The sequence below is a fragment of the Mustelus asterias genome, chromosome 4, assembly GCF_964213995.1.
Source record: "Mustelus asterias chromosome 4, sMusAst1.hap1.1, whole genome shotgun sequence".
Lineage (NCBI taxonomy): Eukaryota > Metazoa > Chordata > Chondrichthyes > Carcharhiniformes > Triakidae > Mustelus > Mustelus asterias.
The window spans coordinates 57,053,295-57,070,289 of NC_135804.1; the positions used below are offsets into that span (position 1 = coordinate 57,053,295).

Genomic DNA, 16,995 nt, shown 5'->3' on the forward strand with positions numbered 1-16,995 from the left:
ATCCACCAACTTAAATATTCACTCCACAACATGGACCAGGAAAGCCATCGGCTGGAATTTTACTGTCCCACCCACCAAGGGAATCGGAGCGAGTGAGGGGCGGATAATGGAAAGGTCCATTGACCTTGGACAGGATTTTACAGTTTTGGGACGAGCAAGGCCGTAAAATCCCACTCATGGATTCAAGCCCTGGCTGAGCTGATAGCCTGATTTCAACCTTTTGGTGGTAAGCTCTCTACAGTTAGTCCGAGTGCTCCTCATCCTGGCTAAAGCTTCCACATGTGAGCGTAGGGTGAGGAAACCATGATGCTCTCCTTAGTTGAACAGTTGACTGATTTTCACTGTCAAGCCTCACATAAAAAGCTTGGCTACTTAAGTGAGTTGTGATCTATGTCTTTGCGGCAGTTAGCATCTCGAGCAAGGAGGAGGGAAATGCAAGTGAATCTGGCTTTGAGCATTTGCACACTTACTGCATCTGGACAGATGCTGTGCAGAAATAAATTCTCGTTGTTTCCGTTTGATGCATTCTGATAATTCATGGACATGTTTTAAAGTTATGGATACACTTCCAGTCCATAGGTTTCCAGCGAGGTTTATTTTGGAGTGGACCAGTAAATTGACAGTGGAATAACCCAATGCCACCAAGATATATTGTTACCAGTGCCCATATTTAGGTTATCATTAATGCAGACATAATCCATTTAAACTAAAATACAACCACAAACAAAATCAATCTGGTTCATTTGGTGATAACAACATACACTTGCACCACAAGTATTCCCTCAGAGGCCAGGGTTCCATTCATAAGAAAGATCTAACGTCAGGCCCAGCCAAGCTTTCTAGAAGGGGATGAACTGTTTCTATATAGAATAATGGGTATCTGTGCATGAGTTCTTTTATTATTTCATGTGATATGAGTGTTGCTGGCAAGTCCAGCATTGTTTACCAATCCCTGATTTCCCTTGGTGAGCTGCCTTGTTGAACCACTGCAGTTCATGTTGAAAGTACACTCATAGTACTATTTGGAAGAGTGATCCAGGATTTTGACCCAGTGACAGTGAAGTTGGGATGGTGTGTGGCTTGGAAGCGAACTTGCTTGTGGCAGTGTACCCATGTGTCGGCTGCCTCTGTCCTTTTAGGTGGTAGAGGTCAGGTGTTTGGAAGGTGCTGTCAAAAGAGCCTTGGTGAGTTGCTGTAATGCATCTTGTAGATGACACACACTGTTGTCACTGTGTGTTGGTGGTGGAGGGTGTAAATGTTTAAGGTGGTGGAGTGTGTGAGCTTTTAGTGTGGTTGGAGCCACAATCCTCCAGGCAAATGGAATATTCCACTCCAGTCCTGACATGTGCCTTGTAGATGGTGGACAGGTTTTGGGGAGTCAGGTGGTGAGTTACGCACTTCAGAATTCCCAGCCTGTGACTTGCATTTGTAGCCACAGTTTTTAGATTGCTGGTCCAGTTGAGTTTCTGGTCAATGGTGTTACAGAGCTGACACAATGTTTTTCTTCTTGTATTTAAAACTATTGTTCCCCTCAAGTAGCCAAACAAAGTCGCGGAATGGTTTCAAGATGATTTATTGACAACTGTAGCGCTAAGCTATTCAGACCAGAGTACAGAATTCAGAAATATACAAGCAGTTATAGTTTCAAATTTGATTACAAGTAATTAGCATATATCAATCAAGGTATAAGAGTTATCTCTATCCACTCAGTTATTGATTAGAGTTGTATCATTCAGATATTAAAACCAATCACAATAACCTCATACTTGCTTAATTATAATATCCAATCAGCAGGAGGTTTAATTACATCAATAGGCTTTTCCAACTGTTTGGTTTAGTGGCCTTTCCCTGCCTAAGGCATGACCAATCCCACACTATGGTATCTTTCTCCTTTTCTTATCTGAAGGTCAGGTGCTTGGAACTAGCTGTTTACTATCCTGATATGCATGTCTCTGCAGTTAAACATTGTGCAGACTTTTGTCTCTTTTAACCCTTTCACTGGACACAATTATTAATATAGCTACAATTCTCCTCCATAATTATTAGCATGGATGCTGACTGTGGGGAATTCAGCAATGGTGATACCATTCAATGTTAACGGGAGTTGTTTAGCTTTTCTCTAGTTGGAGATGATCATTGTCTGGCACTTGTGTGGTGTGAATGTTACTTGCCACTGAAGCCTAAATGTCCAGGTCTTGCTGCATATTGAATATATTTCTTCAGTAACTGAGGAGACACAAATGAACACTATACAAGTATCAGCAAACCTTTCAATTCTGACCTTGTTATGGTGGGATTCCTGCAACCATGTCTTGGGTCAGAGATGATTGACTGCCAATGACCACAACCATTTTCCGTTTTGCCAGGTATGATGTCAGTCAGTGAAGAGTTTTTTTCCCCTTGATTCCCACTGATTTCAATTTTGCTTGGGATCTTTGATACCGTACTCGGTCTAATGCTGCCTTGTCAAGGATTGTTATTCTCACTTCACCTTTTGAGTTCAGCTCTTTTGTCCATGTGCGATCCAAGGCTCTGTTGAGGTCAGGAGCCATGTGGTCCTGGCAGAACTCAAAACAGATCATTGACTCACTTATTGCTCTGTAACTGCTGCTTGATAGCACTGTCGACAATACCTTTCATAATTCTGCTGATGATGAAGAATGGATTGATGAAGTGGCAATTGGATTTGTCCTGCTTTTTGTGGAGAGGACATATCTGAGCAATTTTCTACATTTTTTGGTAGATGCCAGTGTTATAGCTACACTGGAACAGTTTGGCTACGAGCCTAGCTACTTTTGGAACACAAGTCTTCAGTGCCACAGCAGGTATGTAGTCATGTCCCATAGCCTTTGCTGTAGCCAGCTGACAGGGTGGAATTTAACTGAGGGGTTCAGACGGTTAATATAGAGAATATAGTGATGTGCTCTGTGTTGCTGAATAATACAGACTCAATGGAAAAGGCTGGTGCAAACGCTGTGAATAGGAAGGAAATTAACCTTAAACATTTGGAGGATAGGAAGCATTTTATTGCATTTGGTAACTTTTGCTGCATTTTTAATGGGTATGAGGGGCAGAGATCACAATCTATCAACACTATGTAGAGCAAGTTTCTGAATGAGTTTAGTGGATGCCTGTCCAAATCTAATAGTCTGGAACTGGTCCCAATCAATTGTGGAACATGAAGATCAAGTGAGATAGTAGGATTCAGTCCTATGATTCATTGGCCACTGTGGAAATTCTGTTCAGAATGTTCTTCAGCCTGTCGATGATAGCTGAAAGAAAAGAGAGAGGATGCTTTACATGCTGTGCAATTATCCCTTTAGATTTTCTTTGAACATATATTTCAATGCATGATCGCTTTGCATTTTTTTTGTTTACATGCACATGTATCAATATCGTAAAGTGGACAGTTTGTGAATGACCTCTGTGGTATCTTCATAAATTTTGCATGAGCATACACAGCTTTAAGGAAACATTGCTGCTGTGTACTATCAACAAGACATAAGAAATACTCAGGGGTTTCACTCACTCACTGTGTACTGTCCTCCGCCCACATATCTTTACTGCTCCATGAATGATCTCCCCTCCATCATAAGGTTAGAAGTGGGGATGTTTGCTAATTATCGCATAATGTTTAATTTTGCTCGGGCTCCTTGACATTATACTCAGTCAGATGTTGCCTTGATGTCAAGGACAGTTACTCTCACCTCACTTCTTGGGTTCAACTCTTTGGACCATGTTCGAACCAGGAACCACATGACTCTGGCAGAACTCAGATAGAGCACTGGTGAGTATCAGTACCATTTTGCAACTCCTCAGACACCAAAGCCTGCATGCAGCTAGACCTGGACAATATTCAGGCTCAGGCTGATAAGTATCAAGTAATATTCGTGCCCACAAGTGTCACATAGGGCAATAACTAGCTCCAACAAGAGAATCCAACCATCCTCCCCTTGACATTCAATGGCAATCCAATTGCTTTGGATTAGACATATCCCTGGAAATTTGACCACATGACCACCCACCTGCAACTACTCCGCACACACTCCTGCTGTAGGTCATCTAACACATCCAACCTTATAGCACCTTCCTACACCCATTGGAAAGGAAACAGACTCTCCTGTCATGCCCGTCATGGTACCAGAAATTCCTTCCCAAAAGTCAATCCCTCACAATTAACAGCTTGACAAGAAATGGAATTGGACCAGCCATATAAATACAGGGCTATAAGAGAAAGGCAGAGGCTGAGAATTCTGCGGTAACTAACTCACCTCCTGATTCCCTGATTTCTTTCCACCAACCACAATTCAGGAGTGTGATGGAATACTGTCCACTTGCCTGGATAAGCACAGTTCCAACAACACTCAGAACCTCAAAACCATCCAGGACAAAGCAGCCCACTTGATTGGAACCTCATTAAACGTTCACTTCCTCCACCACTGACCCACAGTGGCAAGAGTGTGAACTATCTGCAAGATACAAACTGGAACTCGCTAAGGCTCCTTTGACAGCACCTTCCAAACTCTCAAACTCTAAATGAAAGTTCCACCACCTGCAAATTCCACTCCAAGTTATGCACCATCTTGACTTGGAATTATATCGGCATTCCTTTATTTTCATTGAGTCAAAATCCTGGAACTTCCTTCCTAACAGCACTGCTGATGTACCTGCACCACGCGGACTGCAGTGGTTCAAGAAGGCAGCTCACCACCACCTAGTTGATTATCACTAGCCTTGTCAGCAATACTCAAATCCCATAAACAATTTTTTAAAACTCACTGTTAGGAACCAGTCAAATTCCCTCACACCATATGCCGTACCTCATGGAAACTAAGAAGTGATCTCAGTTTGAACACTGGGCTGTGAATGCTCCTTCAGCTTTGAAGTGCACATACAAGGAAACTGTTCTGGACCATTTCACTTCTGTCCATAGTGCAAAGAGGCCACTGTAAGTGTATTCTGAAACTGCAGTTTGAAATGTTCTCACCAAGGAGACTTCATTTGCTGAGCCTTGGATTGGACATATCCCTGGAAATTTCACCACATGACCACCCATCTGCAACCGCCCCCCCCCCCCCCCCAACACTCCTCTAACTCCTCATCTAACACATCCAACCTTATAGCACCTTCCTACACCCATTGGACAGGAAAAAGACTTGGACCGGGATTTTCCAGTCACACCCGTCATGGGACCAGAAATTCCTGCCCAAAGTCAACATATTTTCCATCCCAACTGCAATGATTCCCACCATGTGGGACCGGCCGATCATCGAACAGAAACATAAAATGGTTACAGCACAGAAGGAGGTCATTTGACTTTCCACTGGGCAGCACGGTGGCACAGTTGTTAGCACTGCTGCCTCACAGCTCCATGGATATGGCTTCGATTCCCGGCTTGGGTCACTGTCTGTGTGGAGTTTGCACACTCTCCCCGTGTCTGTGTGGGTTTCCTCTGGGTTCCTCCCACAGTCCAAAGATGTGCGGGTCAGGTGCTTTGGGCATGCTAAATTGCCCCTTAGTGTTCTGGGATGTGTAGGTTAGAGGGATTAGTGGGGTAAATATGTGGGGTTACGGGGACAAAGCCTAGGTGGGATTGCTGTCGATGTAGACTCGATGGGCCGAATGGTTCTATGTATTGCCAGTTCTCTGTGTGGGCAATTCAGTTATTGCCATTCCATTGCCTTTGCCCCATAGTGCAGTAAATACTTGCTCTTTAGATAATAATCCAATTCCCTCTTGAAAGTCTCGATTGAATCTGCCTCTGCCATGGTTTCCGGTAGTGCATTCCAGATCCTAACCACTTGCTGCATCAAGTCTTTCCTTATGTGGGGATTGTTTCTTTTGCCAATTCTTTCAAATCTGTGCCATCTGGTTCCTGATTCTTCCATGAATGAGAACAATTTCTCCCTGTCAACTCTGTCCAGGCCCCTCATGATATTGAACACCCTTTCAAAGCTCCTCTCAAGCTTCCTGTGATGACTTCAGCCAGGCTAATGAGGTTGGCTTGCTAGAGTATACCTGATGAGTCCTTCACCTGGTGCGAAGGGGGGCGGGTCGGGATGCCGACCTCCTCGTGAACCTGCTCCTGGGCCTGGCGAGACGCGCCATCAATAGGTCCAGGCAGCGGGCGATCGACGGGGCCGTCCATCCCGACTGTCTGCCCCTCTACCGCGGCTACATTCGCGGCCAGGTGTCGCTGGAGGGGGAGCATGCGGTGTCCACGGGCGCGGTTGACGCCTTCCGTGACCGCTGGGCACCGCAGGGGCTGGGGTGTATTATCGACCCCGATAATCACCTTTTGGTTTGACGTTTTAAGTTTCCTTTCGACTTTGTTTTTGGTTCGGGCTGTTCCCCCTTTCTTTTGGAGAGCCGCCCCTTTTACTTTGTCCCTAAGTTAGTTTGAGTTAGTTTATTACGTTGGTACCTTAAAAGACCTACCTGATGAGTCCTTTCCGCGACCGCTGGGCACCGCAGGGGCTGGGGTGTATTATCGACCCCGATAATCACCTTTTGGTTTGACGTTTTAAGTTTCCTTTCGACTTTGTTTTTGGTTCGGGCTGCTCCCCCCTTCCTTTTGGGGAGCCGCCCCTTTTACTTTGTCCCTAAGTTAATTTGAGTTCGTTTATTACGTTGGTACCCGAAAGAGCTACCAGATGAGTCCTAATTGATGGTTAAATCAGGGAGCCTCATGCTCCCTATTTAAAGCAGGTGTGTCAGACTCCCAGCCTGCATTCAGCAGGGAGCAACTAGAGAGCTGGCTGTGTACAGATGTATGGTGCAAATAAAGTAACTTGGTGATGGGACTTTCACCTCCGTGGAGTTATTACACTTCCCCAATCAGAACAGCCCCAGTTTCTATTTGACTGAAATCCTCCATCCCTGGAACTATTTCCTTGAATCTTTCCCTCTCCAACCTCTTCATATTCTTACCAGATTTGATGATTCTTGACTGCCAGTAAATTGGGCTTTTTGCCCTGGCTCCAATATTTTTATAAATGATGAACAGAAGTGTTCAAAGGAAATCAAATAAAAACTGATATTTCTCCCAGATTGCTGACAGCTGTGTCGAAGATTAACCTTTAATTCTTGGAGACTCCAAGACAATCCTGGAGAGTTTGCAAACACCGCCCCCGCCCCCACCCCCCTCAAAACACCTGCTTGTAACTCCGCTGGAGACACCTGCACTTACTGCCTGCTGTGGAGAGATGATCTATACATTCCCCCTTACAGCTTGTGAGCAGAACAAAATTAATATGCTGTCTGCAGTTTAGCAAAACTGCCTGTTCAGGACTCCCAGCTGTAAAAGCAGCACCTACCTCCAGCTTTAGGCCGTTCAAATGGGTCATAGGCACGACATTCATTAATCAGCTCACACAGGTCCTTGGGGCAATCACTGGGCAGAGGTTCTTGCGCTCTTTCATCACAGACCTTTTGGCGGATGACTTCGTTGCTACAATCTGCTCAAGAATAATGATGGACTTTAAGTCACTTCTGATACCTCAGTACAACATAGAGACTGGATAAAAGCAAATTACTGCGGATGCTGGAATCTGAAACCAAAAGAGAAAACGCTGGAAAATCTCAGCAGGTCTGGCAGCATCTGTAAACAAAGCTTTGACAAAGGGCCATCTGGACTCGAAACATCAGCTCTTTTCTCTCCTTACAGATGCTGCCAGACCTACGATATAGAGACTGTTGACTGCATTTCAGTGTGACAATGTGTCTATACTTAGAGCACAAAACTGCCCTGAGACCACTCTACCTCATGCTCTATGGAGTCTCTGCGGAGTGCTTTACAGAGTGAACAGCTGGGAGTTTGGTGAGTGAGGGAGTTTTATTTCCATTTCAAATTTAACTGAAAATTACAATTTAAGTTTAAATTTCTAAACCCAGTTTAAGCAGGGATAAACAGGCGCCCTAAGTGAGACCAGCTGTATTTAGTTAATTGGATGGCTAGCTGAATCTGGTTGGTGCAGAGATGACTCATCTAAGTCTCAACTAATACAGAGCTTGCAGTACAACTTACACAGAGTGCCACTTTGCAGCGTGAGCATGTGGAAGGTTGGTGGGTGAGGGAATTTGGTGAAGAGGGTGGGAGGTGCTCTTTTATTTTTTTACCTCTTTCTGCCTCCAATATTTGTTTCTTATTTCTGTCAGAGGAAGAAGCTGTTTGGTGAGTAAATGCTAAGTAATTCTACTTAGAATAATTAGTTTCTAAAAGTCACGGACCCACAATGTATCTTTGACAAACAGGAAGCGTCAGTGACTGCACAAGCTCGAGCTCTGGGTTTCAGAATTTGGGTGGTGGCTGAAATCACCGTGGTGATCTGTGAGGCAGAGAACAATTTGGAAAGCACTTTTTCATTAATTCAAGGGATGTGGGCTTCGTTAGCTAGGCCAGCATTTATTGCCCTTCCCTAATTGCGATTGAAAATGTGGGTGGTGAGCTACCATTTTGAGCTCCTGCAGTCCACGTGGTGTCGGTATTTCCACAGCGCTGTTGGGGAGGGAGTTCCAGGATTTTGACCCATCAACATTGGAGGAACAGTGATTTATTTCCAAGAGAGGACAGTGAGTGGCTTGAAGGGGAATTTCAGGTGGTGGTGATCCCATGTATCTGCTGCCCTTGTCCTTCTAGATGGTGGTGGTTGTGGTGTTGTAAGGTGTTGTCCAAGAAACCTTGAGTTCCTGCAGTGCATCTCATAGATGGTACACACGGTACTGCTGAGATGATATAGACAGCTATTGCTGTGCGTCAGTGGTACAAAGTGGATGTTTGTATTGGGTTGCTAATTAAGTGGGCTGCTTTGTTCCAGATGGTGTCAAGCTCTTTGAATGTTGCTGGAACAGCTCTCATCCAGGCAGTTGGAGAGAATTCCATCACACTCCTGACTTGTGCCTTGTAGATGGTGGACAGGTTTTGGGGAGTCAGAAGATGAGTTACTTAATGCAGGATTTCTAGCCTCTGACCTGCTCTTGTAGCCACAGTATTTAAATGGCTAGTCCAGTTCAGCCTCGGGTTCATGATAACCCCCAGGAAGTTGATAGTGGGGATTCGGCTATGGTAATGTCATGGACAATGGTTAAATGCTTTCTTTATGGGGATGGTCATTGCTTGTCACTTGTGTGGTCCAAGTGTTACTTGTCACTTATCAGCCCAAGCCTGGATATTGTCTAGGTCTTGCTGTATTTGGACATGAACTACTTCAGTATCTGAGGAGTCACGAATGATGCTGAACATTGTGCAGTGATGAGAGAACATCCCCTTTTCTGACTTTATAACAGAAGGAAAATTATTAATAAAGCAGCTGAAGATTGTATGTGCTTAGGACAGTACCCTGAGGAACTTGTGCAGTGATGTCCTGGAGCTGAGGTGACTGACCTCCAACAATCACAACCAGCTTCCTTTCTGTTAGGTATGACTCCAATCAATGGAGAGCTTTCCCCCCCGATTCCCATTGACTCCAGTTTTCCTAGGGCTCCTTGATGCCACACTTGGTCAAAAGTGACCTTGGGGAGCAGTCACTCTCACCTCATCTCTGGATTTCAACTCTTTTGTCCAAGTATGAGCCAGGGTGTACTGGGTCAGTTGCTGAGTGGCCCTGGCAGAACCTAAACTGAGCATCAGTGAACAGGTTATTGTTTGACAAGTGTCATGATTGGCAGTCTTTAATTGCTAGATCTATCCTATTCAACACGGTGTTAGTGCTACACAGCATATTGGAGGTACCCTCACATGCTTGACCTCGTGTTATGAGACACATAGAGTCCAGAGTTGATGTTGAGGACTCCCAGGGCAACTTCCTCTAGACTGTATACCACTGTGTTATCACCTCTGCTCCTGCTTGTGGGACAGGACATACCCAGGGATATTGATGGTGGTCTCCATGACATTGTCTGTAATGTATAATTCTGTGAGAATGAATGTTTCAGGCTGTTGCTTTACTGGTCAGTGAGACAGCTCTCTCAATTTGGTAAAAGCTCTCAGATGTTAGTAAGGAGGTCTTTGCAAGGGTCAACAAGGCTGGGTTTGTCATTATTGTTTCCAGTGCCTTGGTCAATGCTGGGTGGTCTGTCCGGTTTCATTCCTTTGAGGATTTTTAATGGTTTTAGACATCTGAGTGGCTTGTGAGAGCATTTCTGAGGACATTTATGAGGCAACTACATTGCTGTGGGTCTGAAGTCACAGGTAAAGGTGTCCGGTTTCCTCCTTTAAAAGGACATTAGTGAACTAGATGGGTTTTTACAACAATCAACAATGATCATCATTAGACTTTTGATTCCTGATTTAAAAAAAAAACTGAATTCATATTTCACCACCTGCTGTGGTGGGATGCGAACCCGGTCCCAAGAGCATTACCCTGGGTCTCTGGGTTACTAGTCCAGTGACAATATGGATGAATACTTGGCTGAAGAGATGGTGTGAGGGAGAGGGTTTCAGATTCTGGGATATCGGGACCGATTCTGGGGAAGTTGGGACCAGTACAAACTGGAAAGATTACACCTGGGCAGGACCGGGACTGATGTCCTAGGGGGAGTATTTGCTAGAGTGGTTCGGGAGGGTTTAAACTACAATGACAGGGGGTTGGTGACGTATGCAAGATGTTAGGGAAGAAGAAGTCAAGGATAAGAACAAAATACAGAAAAGGGAATAAGAAAAGTGGTAGGCAGAGAAGACAAGGACCAGATTTAAACAGGCCCCATTGTAAAATAGTGAGCATGGGACAAGTAATGTTCAAAAATAAATCAAGCCTCAAGGCTTTCTGCCTTAGTGCGCGAAGCATTTGCAATAAAGTGGATGAATTAATTGTGCAAATAGATGTAAACAGGTATGATATAGTTTGGATTACGGAGACATGGCTGCAGGGTGACCAGGAATGGGAATTGAACATCCAGGGGTATTCAGTATTTAGGAAGGACGGATAAAAAGAAAAAGGCAGTGCAGTTGCATTGCTGGTAAAAGAGGAAATCAGCACCATACTGAGGAAAGATATTAGCTCTGATGATGTAGAATCTGTATAGGTGGAGCTGCGAAACACTGGGGCAAAGAACATTAGTGGGGTTTGTATATAGACCCCAAACTGTAGTGTTGATGTTGGGATTGAACAGGAAATTAGAAATGCATGCGATAAAGGAATATCTGTAATTACGGGTGACTTTAATCTGCATGTAGACTGGGCAAATCAAATTAGTCCCAGTACTGTAGAGGAGGAATTCCTGGAGTGGGTGGCAAGGTGGTACAGTGTTTAGCACTGCTACCTCACAGCACCAGGGACCAGGATTCAATTCCAGCCTCGGAAGATTGTGCAAACTCCACACAGGCATTCTCCCCGTGTCTGCATGGGTTTCCTCTGGGGGTGCTCCAGTTTCCTCCCACAGTCCAAAAATGTGTGGGTTAGGTTGATTGGCCATGTTAAATTGACACTTAGTCAGGGGGATTAACAGGGTAAATATGTGGAGTTATGCAGATAGGGCCTGGGTGGGATTGTTGTCGGTGCAGGTCTGATGGGCCAAATGGCCTCCTTCTGCACTGTCGGGATTCTATGTATACGGGGTGGTTATCAGGACCAATAGGATGAGGAACCAACTACAGACCAGGCCGTTCTAGACTGGGTATTGTCTAATGAGAAAGGAATGATTGGCAATCTAGTTGTGCAAGATCCCTTGGGGATGAGTGAAATTTTCATCAAGATGGGAGAGTGACATAGGTGATTCTGTGACGAGGATCCTGAATCATCATAAAGGAGACTACTGTGGTATGAGGTGCAAGTTGGCCATGATGGATTGAGAAATGTTACTTAGAGATGACAGTGGATAGACAATCACAAACATTCAAGGAGTGCATGGGTGAACTGCAGCAATTGTTTATTGCTATTTGGCACAAAAATAAAACAGGAAAAGAAGCCAACCATGGCTTACACTGGAAATTAGAGATAGTATTAGATCCAAGAAAGAGACATACAAATTGACCAGAAAAAACAATAGACTTGAGGATTGGGAACAGTTTAGAATTCAGCAAAGGAGGACCAAGGGGTTGATTTAAAAAAAGGGGGCAAATAGAGTATGAGAGTAAACTTGCAGGGAACATAAAAACTGACTGTAAACTTTCAATAGGTTTGAGAAGAGAAAAAGATTGGAGAAGGAAAATGTAGGTCCTTTATCGTCAGAAACGGGTGAATTTATAATGGGGAACAAAGAAAAAGCTAACCAACAAAATACATACTTTGGTTCTGACTTCACAAAGGAGTACACAAATAATGTATCAGAAATGTTGGGGAGGTCAGGGTTTAGAGAGAGGGAGGAACTGAAGGAAATCAGTATTAGAGAAATGGTGTTGGGGAAATTGATGGAATTGAAGGCCTACAAAAGCCCAGGGTCTGATAATCTACATCCCAAAGTACTTGAGGAAGTGGATGCATTGGTGGTCATCTTCCAAGATTCTATAGACTCTGGTATCGTTCCTATGGATTGGAGGGAGCTAATGTAACCCCACTATTTAAAAGGGGGGGGGTAGAGAAAAAACAGGGATTTATAGACAAGTCCGTCTGACTTCAACAGTGGGGAAAATTTTAGAGTCCCTTATCAAAGATTTTATAGCAGGGCACTTGGTAAACAGTGGCAGGATTGGACAGAGTCAGCATGAATTTATGAAAGGGAAATCATGCCTGACAAATCTACTGGAATTCTTCGAGGATGTAATGAGTATATTGATGAGGAGGAGCCAATAAGTATGGTTTATTTGGATTTTCAGAAGGCTTTCGACAAAATCCCACAATAAAACTAAAACGCATGGGATTGGGGGTAGTGTACTGAGATGGATAGAAAACGGATTGGCAGAAAGGAACAAAATCATAGGTCCCTACAGTGCAGGATTTGTCCTGCTTTTTTGTACAGGACATACTTGAGCAATTTTCCACATTGACTGATAGAGCAAGACCTTAGCAGAACTGGGACTAACATATTTGCAGGGAGATTTGCAAGTGCTGTTGTGGAGCGTTTAAACTAGATTGGCAACCTGAGAGGGATCTCATATTGGACAGAACCAAACTAGTAACAGGAAGTAGAAAGGTACTAAACAAAATTAGAACACAGACAAAGTGAAGGCAAGCATCAAATAGGATCAGAATGCTGAATAATGTTAAAAAGACAAGGTTAAGGGCACTCTCTGACTGCAAGCAACATTCACAACATGACAGATGATTTGAAGGCACAAATAGACGTAAATGGGTATGATTTAATTGCTATTACGGAGATGTAGTTACATGGTGATTGAGACTGGGAACTGAATATTTAAAGTTATTTGAGAAGGATGGACAAAAAGGAAAAGGAGGTGGGATAGGACTGCGAATAAGGGATGAGATCAGTATTTTCATGAGAGAGGACTTTAGATTGAAGGATCAAGATGTAGAGTCAGTTTACATGGAGCTAAGAAACAGCAAGGGGCATTAAACATTGGTGGAAGTTGTTTATAGGCCACCAAACTGTAGTAGAAATGTTGCACACAATATAAATCAGGAAAATGGAGCTGGATGTAACATGGGAAATACAATAATAATGAACAACTTCAATTTACATATACACTGGGTAAAGATAATTAACACTGATTCTCTGGAGGATGAATTTATGCAGTATGCACAAGATGGTTTTCTGGAACACTACGTTGAAGAACCAACTACAGATTGGACTAGTTTAGGTTTAGTTTTATGAAATGACTAATTAATAACCTTGCTGTAAAGGAGTCTTTAGGAAATAGTGACTATAGTATGATAGAATTTTACATTAAGTTTGAACATGATATAGTTCATTCTGAAACTAGAGTCTTAAATCTGCACAGAGGAAATTATGAAGGTATAAGGCTTTGGTGAATTGAGAAAATACATTAAAAGATTTGATGGTAGACAGGCAATGGCTAGTTTTTAAAGAAGTATTACATGATCTATATCAAGTAGAGATTCTTCTGTCTCACAAAGTCCCAACAAGAAATGTGAATCAACTGTGGCCAATGTTAGGAAAATAAGGAATTATAATATTTTTATTTTGGGAATATCACTGTCATATTTCTCATGTACTAGAAAACAGATTGGTGGGGGTGTGATTGTTTTAATTGGATTAAGAGACATATCTGTAGAAGGAAATGTTATCTCTGTTTCCCCTAGCAGGTGAGTCTAGAATCAGAGGGCAGATAGTATCAGAATAAGGGGCAGGCCATTCAGGACTGAGATTAGGAGGAAATTCTTCACTGAGGGTGGTAAATCTTTAGAATTCTCTACCCCAGAGGGCTCAATCATTGAGCATGTTTATTACAGAAATCAATAGATTTCTGGATATGATTGACAGCAAGGATAGGAGAATAACATAGGAAAGTAGCGTTGAGATAGATAATCAGCGATGATCTTATTGAATGAAGGCAGGCAGCACCCAGATCTGGACAGCTCATACCTATTATGAGGCAGGCCTCACTTACAAAAGCACCAAACACCAGATATGGGCAGCACAGTGGTTAACACTGCTGCCTCGATTCTGCATGGAGTCTGCACGTTCTCCCTGTATCTGCATGGGTTTTCTCCGGGTACTCTGGTTTCCTCCCACAGTCCAAAAGACGTGCTGGTTAGGTGCATTGGCCATGCTAAATTCACCCTAAATGTACCCGAACAGGCGCGGAGTGTGGGGACCAGGAGATTTTCACAGTAACTTCATTGCAGTGTCAATGTAGCCTACTTGTGACACTAATAAATAAACTTAAACCATTCAGCCAACATGTCATAGCACCCAGTACCAGTCTGTGATAGAACCCAGCACCAGATGACACTGTGTATTCCCAGGCAGCGGTCACCCAGCCAAGACACAGGGTGGAATTTTACTGGCACATCCGCTCGAGGTCCGTACAATCCCGCCCGAGGCCAAAGGAGAATGCTGTTCTCCGAGCAACGCCCGCTCCTGAAATCAGGGCGGCGTGCGGTAAAAGTCCGGCCACAGTGTCAAATAGTACCAAATATTACCCAGCCAGCAGCAGACAATATTTGGCACCAGACTGGATTCCACTCTGGACAGCATCAATCCAGTATCAGATAGAGCCTCATGTCCACAATATCTCTTAATTCAAACAGGAAATAAAAGATGAACTGGGTGAAGATTTTAATTTTTACCTCTAAATGGTGGTTTACGGCTGGCTATCTCCCAAAGCACAATCCCAAAACTGAAAGAGAAAAGTCAAATGAAACCAAGAATCAGACATCAATCAATCACCTATCAGTAATCATCCATGAAGATACAGTTCAATGAAAAATTGTCATTCATGCTCCCATTAAAAATTGATGCCCCATTATTCATTGGTGGGACATGGGTGTTGCTGGCTGTCCACCACTTATTGCCCATACCTAGTCGCCCTTGAATTGAGTGGCTTGCAAGGCCATTTCAGAGGGCAGTTGAGAGTCAACCACATTGCTGTGGCTCTGGAGTCACATGTAGGCCAGACTAGGTAAGGATGGCAGATTTCCTTCCCTAAAGGACATTAGTGAACCAGATGGTTTTTTTTCGACAATTGACAATGGCTTCACGGTCATCAGTAGATTCTTTATTACCCTGATTCCTGATGCACATTGACTCCAGAAGATGTTATATACTGAATCCCCTAACCTAATACAGTCTGATCGTTTTTCCAGATTGAATCATTATCGCGCACTGGTATTATTTTCCTTTTATAGACTTGGGCCCTAAATTGTACCCATCCTGTTACACACTGTTATAGTCTGATCACCCAATAACACGTTGATTTCTCTTTACATCTTGATACTGTCACCCTATTGCACATTCAGACAATAGTTTCTATAATATGTAGTGCAGATTGATCATTGCTTTCTCTATTCTTCAGCTGCACCTAAACTCTTACCTGTAAACCTCACAGGGTTTGTCATAACTATAGTTGATGTTGCTCAGCTGCTGCGGTGAGATGTATGGTATTTTTTGGGATCTCTGACTGGCATCCGTGATCCGTCGGATCGAGGTCTCTGTCTTTGCCAGCTCCAAGCCTCCCAACTAAATGCAGGAAGAGAGAAAGAATGAAGCAATTGCTGGAATGGACATCACACCTTCAATACCACATTCCCAATTCACACATCGGAGCATGGAAACAGGAGAGATCCATTTCCCCTCTCGAGCCTGTTCTGCTACTCAATAAGATCATAGCTGAATATTGGAAGGAAGCCATGAGAATGATTCCCACTTGCATTAGAATGAGAGACTCCTCCAAGCTAGTTGCCTTATACCATATAAGGTTCAACAGACTGTGCAAGTAAGTGTAAATTAATTCAAGGGCGTTGCCCTGCATAGATTCTAGTCCTACATATATTACAGCAAGAAGTCTCACAACGCCAGGTTAAAGTCCAACAGGTTTATATGGTATCATGAGCTTTCGGAGCGCTGCTCCTTCATCAGGTGAGTGGAGTTAGACAGAGACCCAATTGCAAGATAATGGTTGGAATATGAGTCTTTACAGGTAATCAAGTCTTTACAGGTATGGACAATGCAAGTGGAGAGAGGGATAAGCACAGGTTAAAGAGGTGTGAATTGTCTCAAGCCAGGACAGTTGGTTGGATTTTTCAAGCCCAGGCCAAATGGTGGGGGTTACATGTCGTGTGACATGAACCCAAGATCCGGTTGAGGCCATTCTCATGCGTGCGGAACTTGGCTATCGGTTTCTGCTCAGCGATACTGTATTGTCACGTGTCGTGAAGGCCGCCTTGGAGAACACTTACCCAAAGATCGGAGGCTGAGTGCCCTTGACTGCTGAAGTGTTTCCCGACAGGAAGGGATAGTTGCGTGGTGTCCGTTCATCCGGAGCAGCACTCCGAAAGCTTGTGATACCAAATAAACCTGTTGGACTTTAACCTGCTGTTGTGAGACTTCTTATTGTGCCCATCCCAGCCCAATGCTGGCATCTCTACATCATACATACATTACAGTCATGTGTAGATTCTGGTCTCCCATCTGTTCCAG

At 43.7% G+C, this 16,995-nt stretch overlaps 1 protein-coding gene across 2 annotated transcripts in view; it reads right to left on the reverse strand.

Moving 5' to 3' along the window:
• Positions 1-1,556: 1,556 nt before the first annotated feature.
• Positions 1,557-16,995, reverse strand: part of LOC144492721 (mixed lineage kinase domain-like protein) — a 58,801-nt gene continuing 43,362 nt past the window's right edge. For both annotated transcript variants that reach the window (XM_078211077.1, XM_078211076.1), the window contains exons 8-11: positions 15,890-16,035; positions 15,147-15,196; positions 7,317-7,457; positions 1,557-3,272 (exon numbers count right to left, since the gene is read on the reverse strand). In XM_078211077.1, coding sequence (XP_078067203.1) covers positions 3,211-3,272; positions 7,317-7,457; positions 15,147-15,196; positions 15,890-16,035 — 399 coding nt within the window. In that variant the 3' untranslated portion in view covers positions 1,557-3,210. The remainder of the gene's footprint in view (positions 3,273-7,316; positions 7,458-15,146; positions 15,197-15,889; positions 16,036-16,995) is intronic.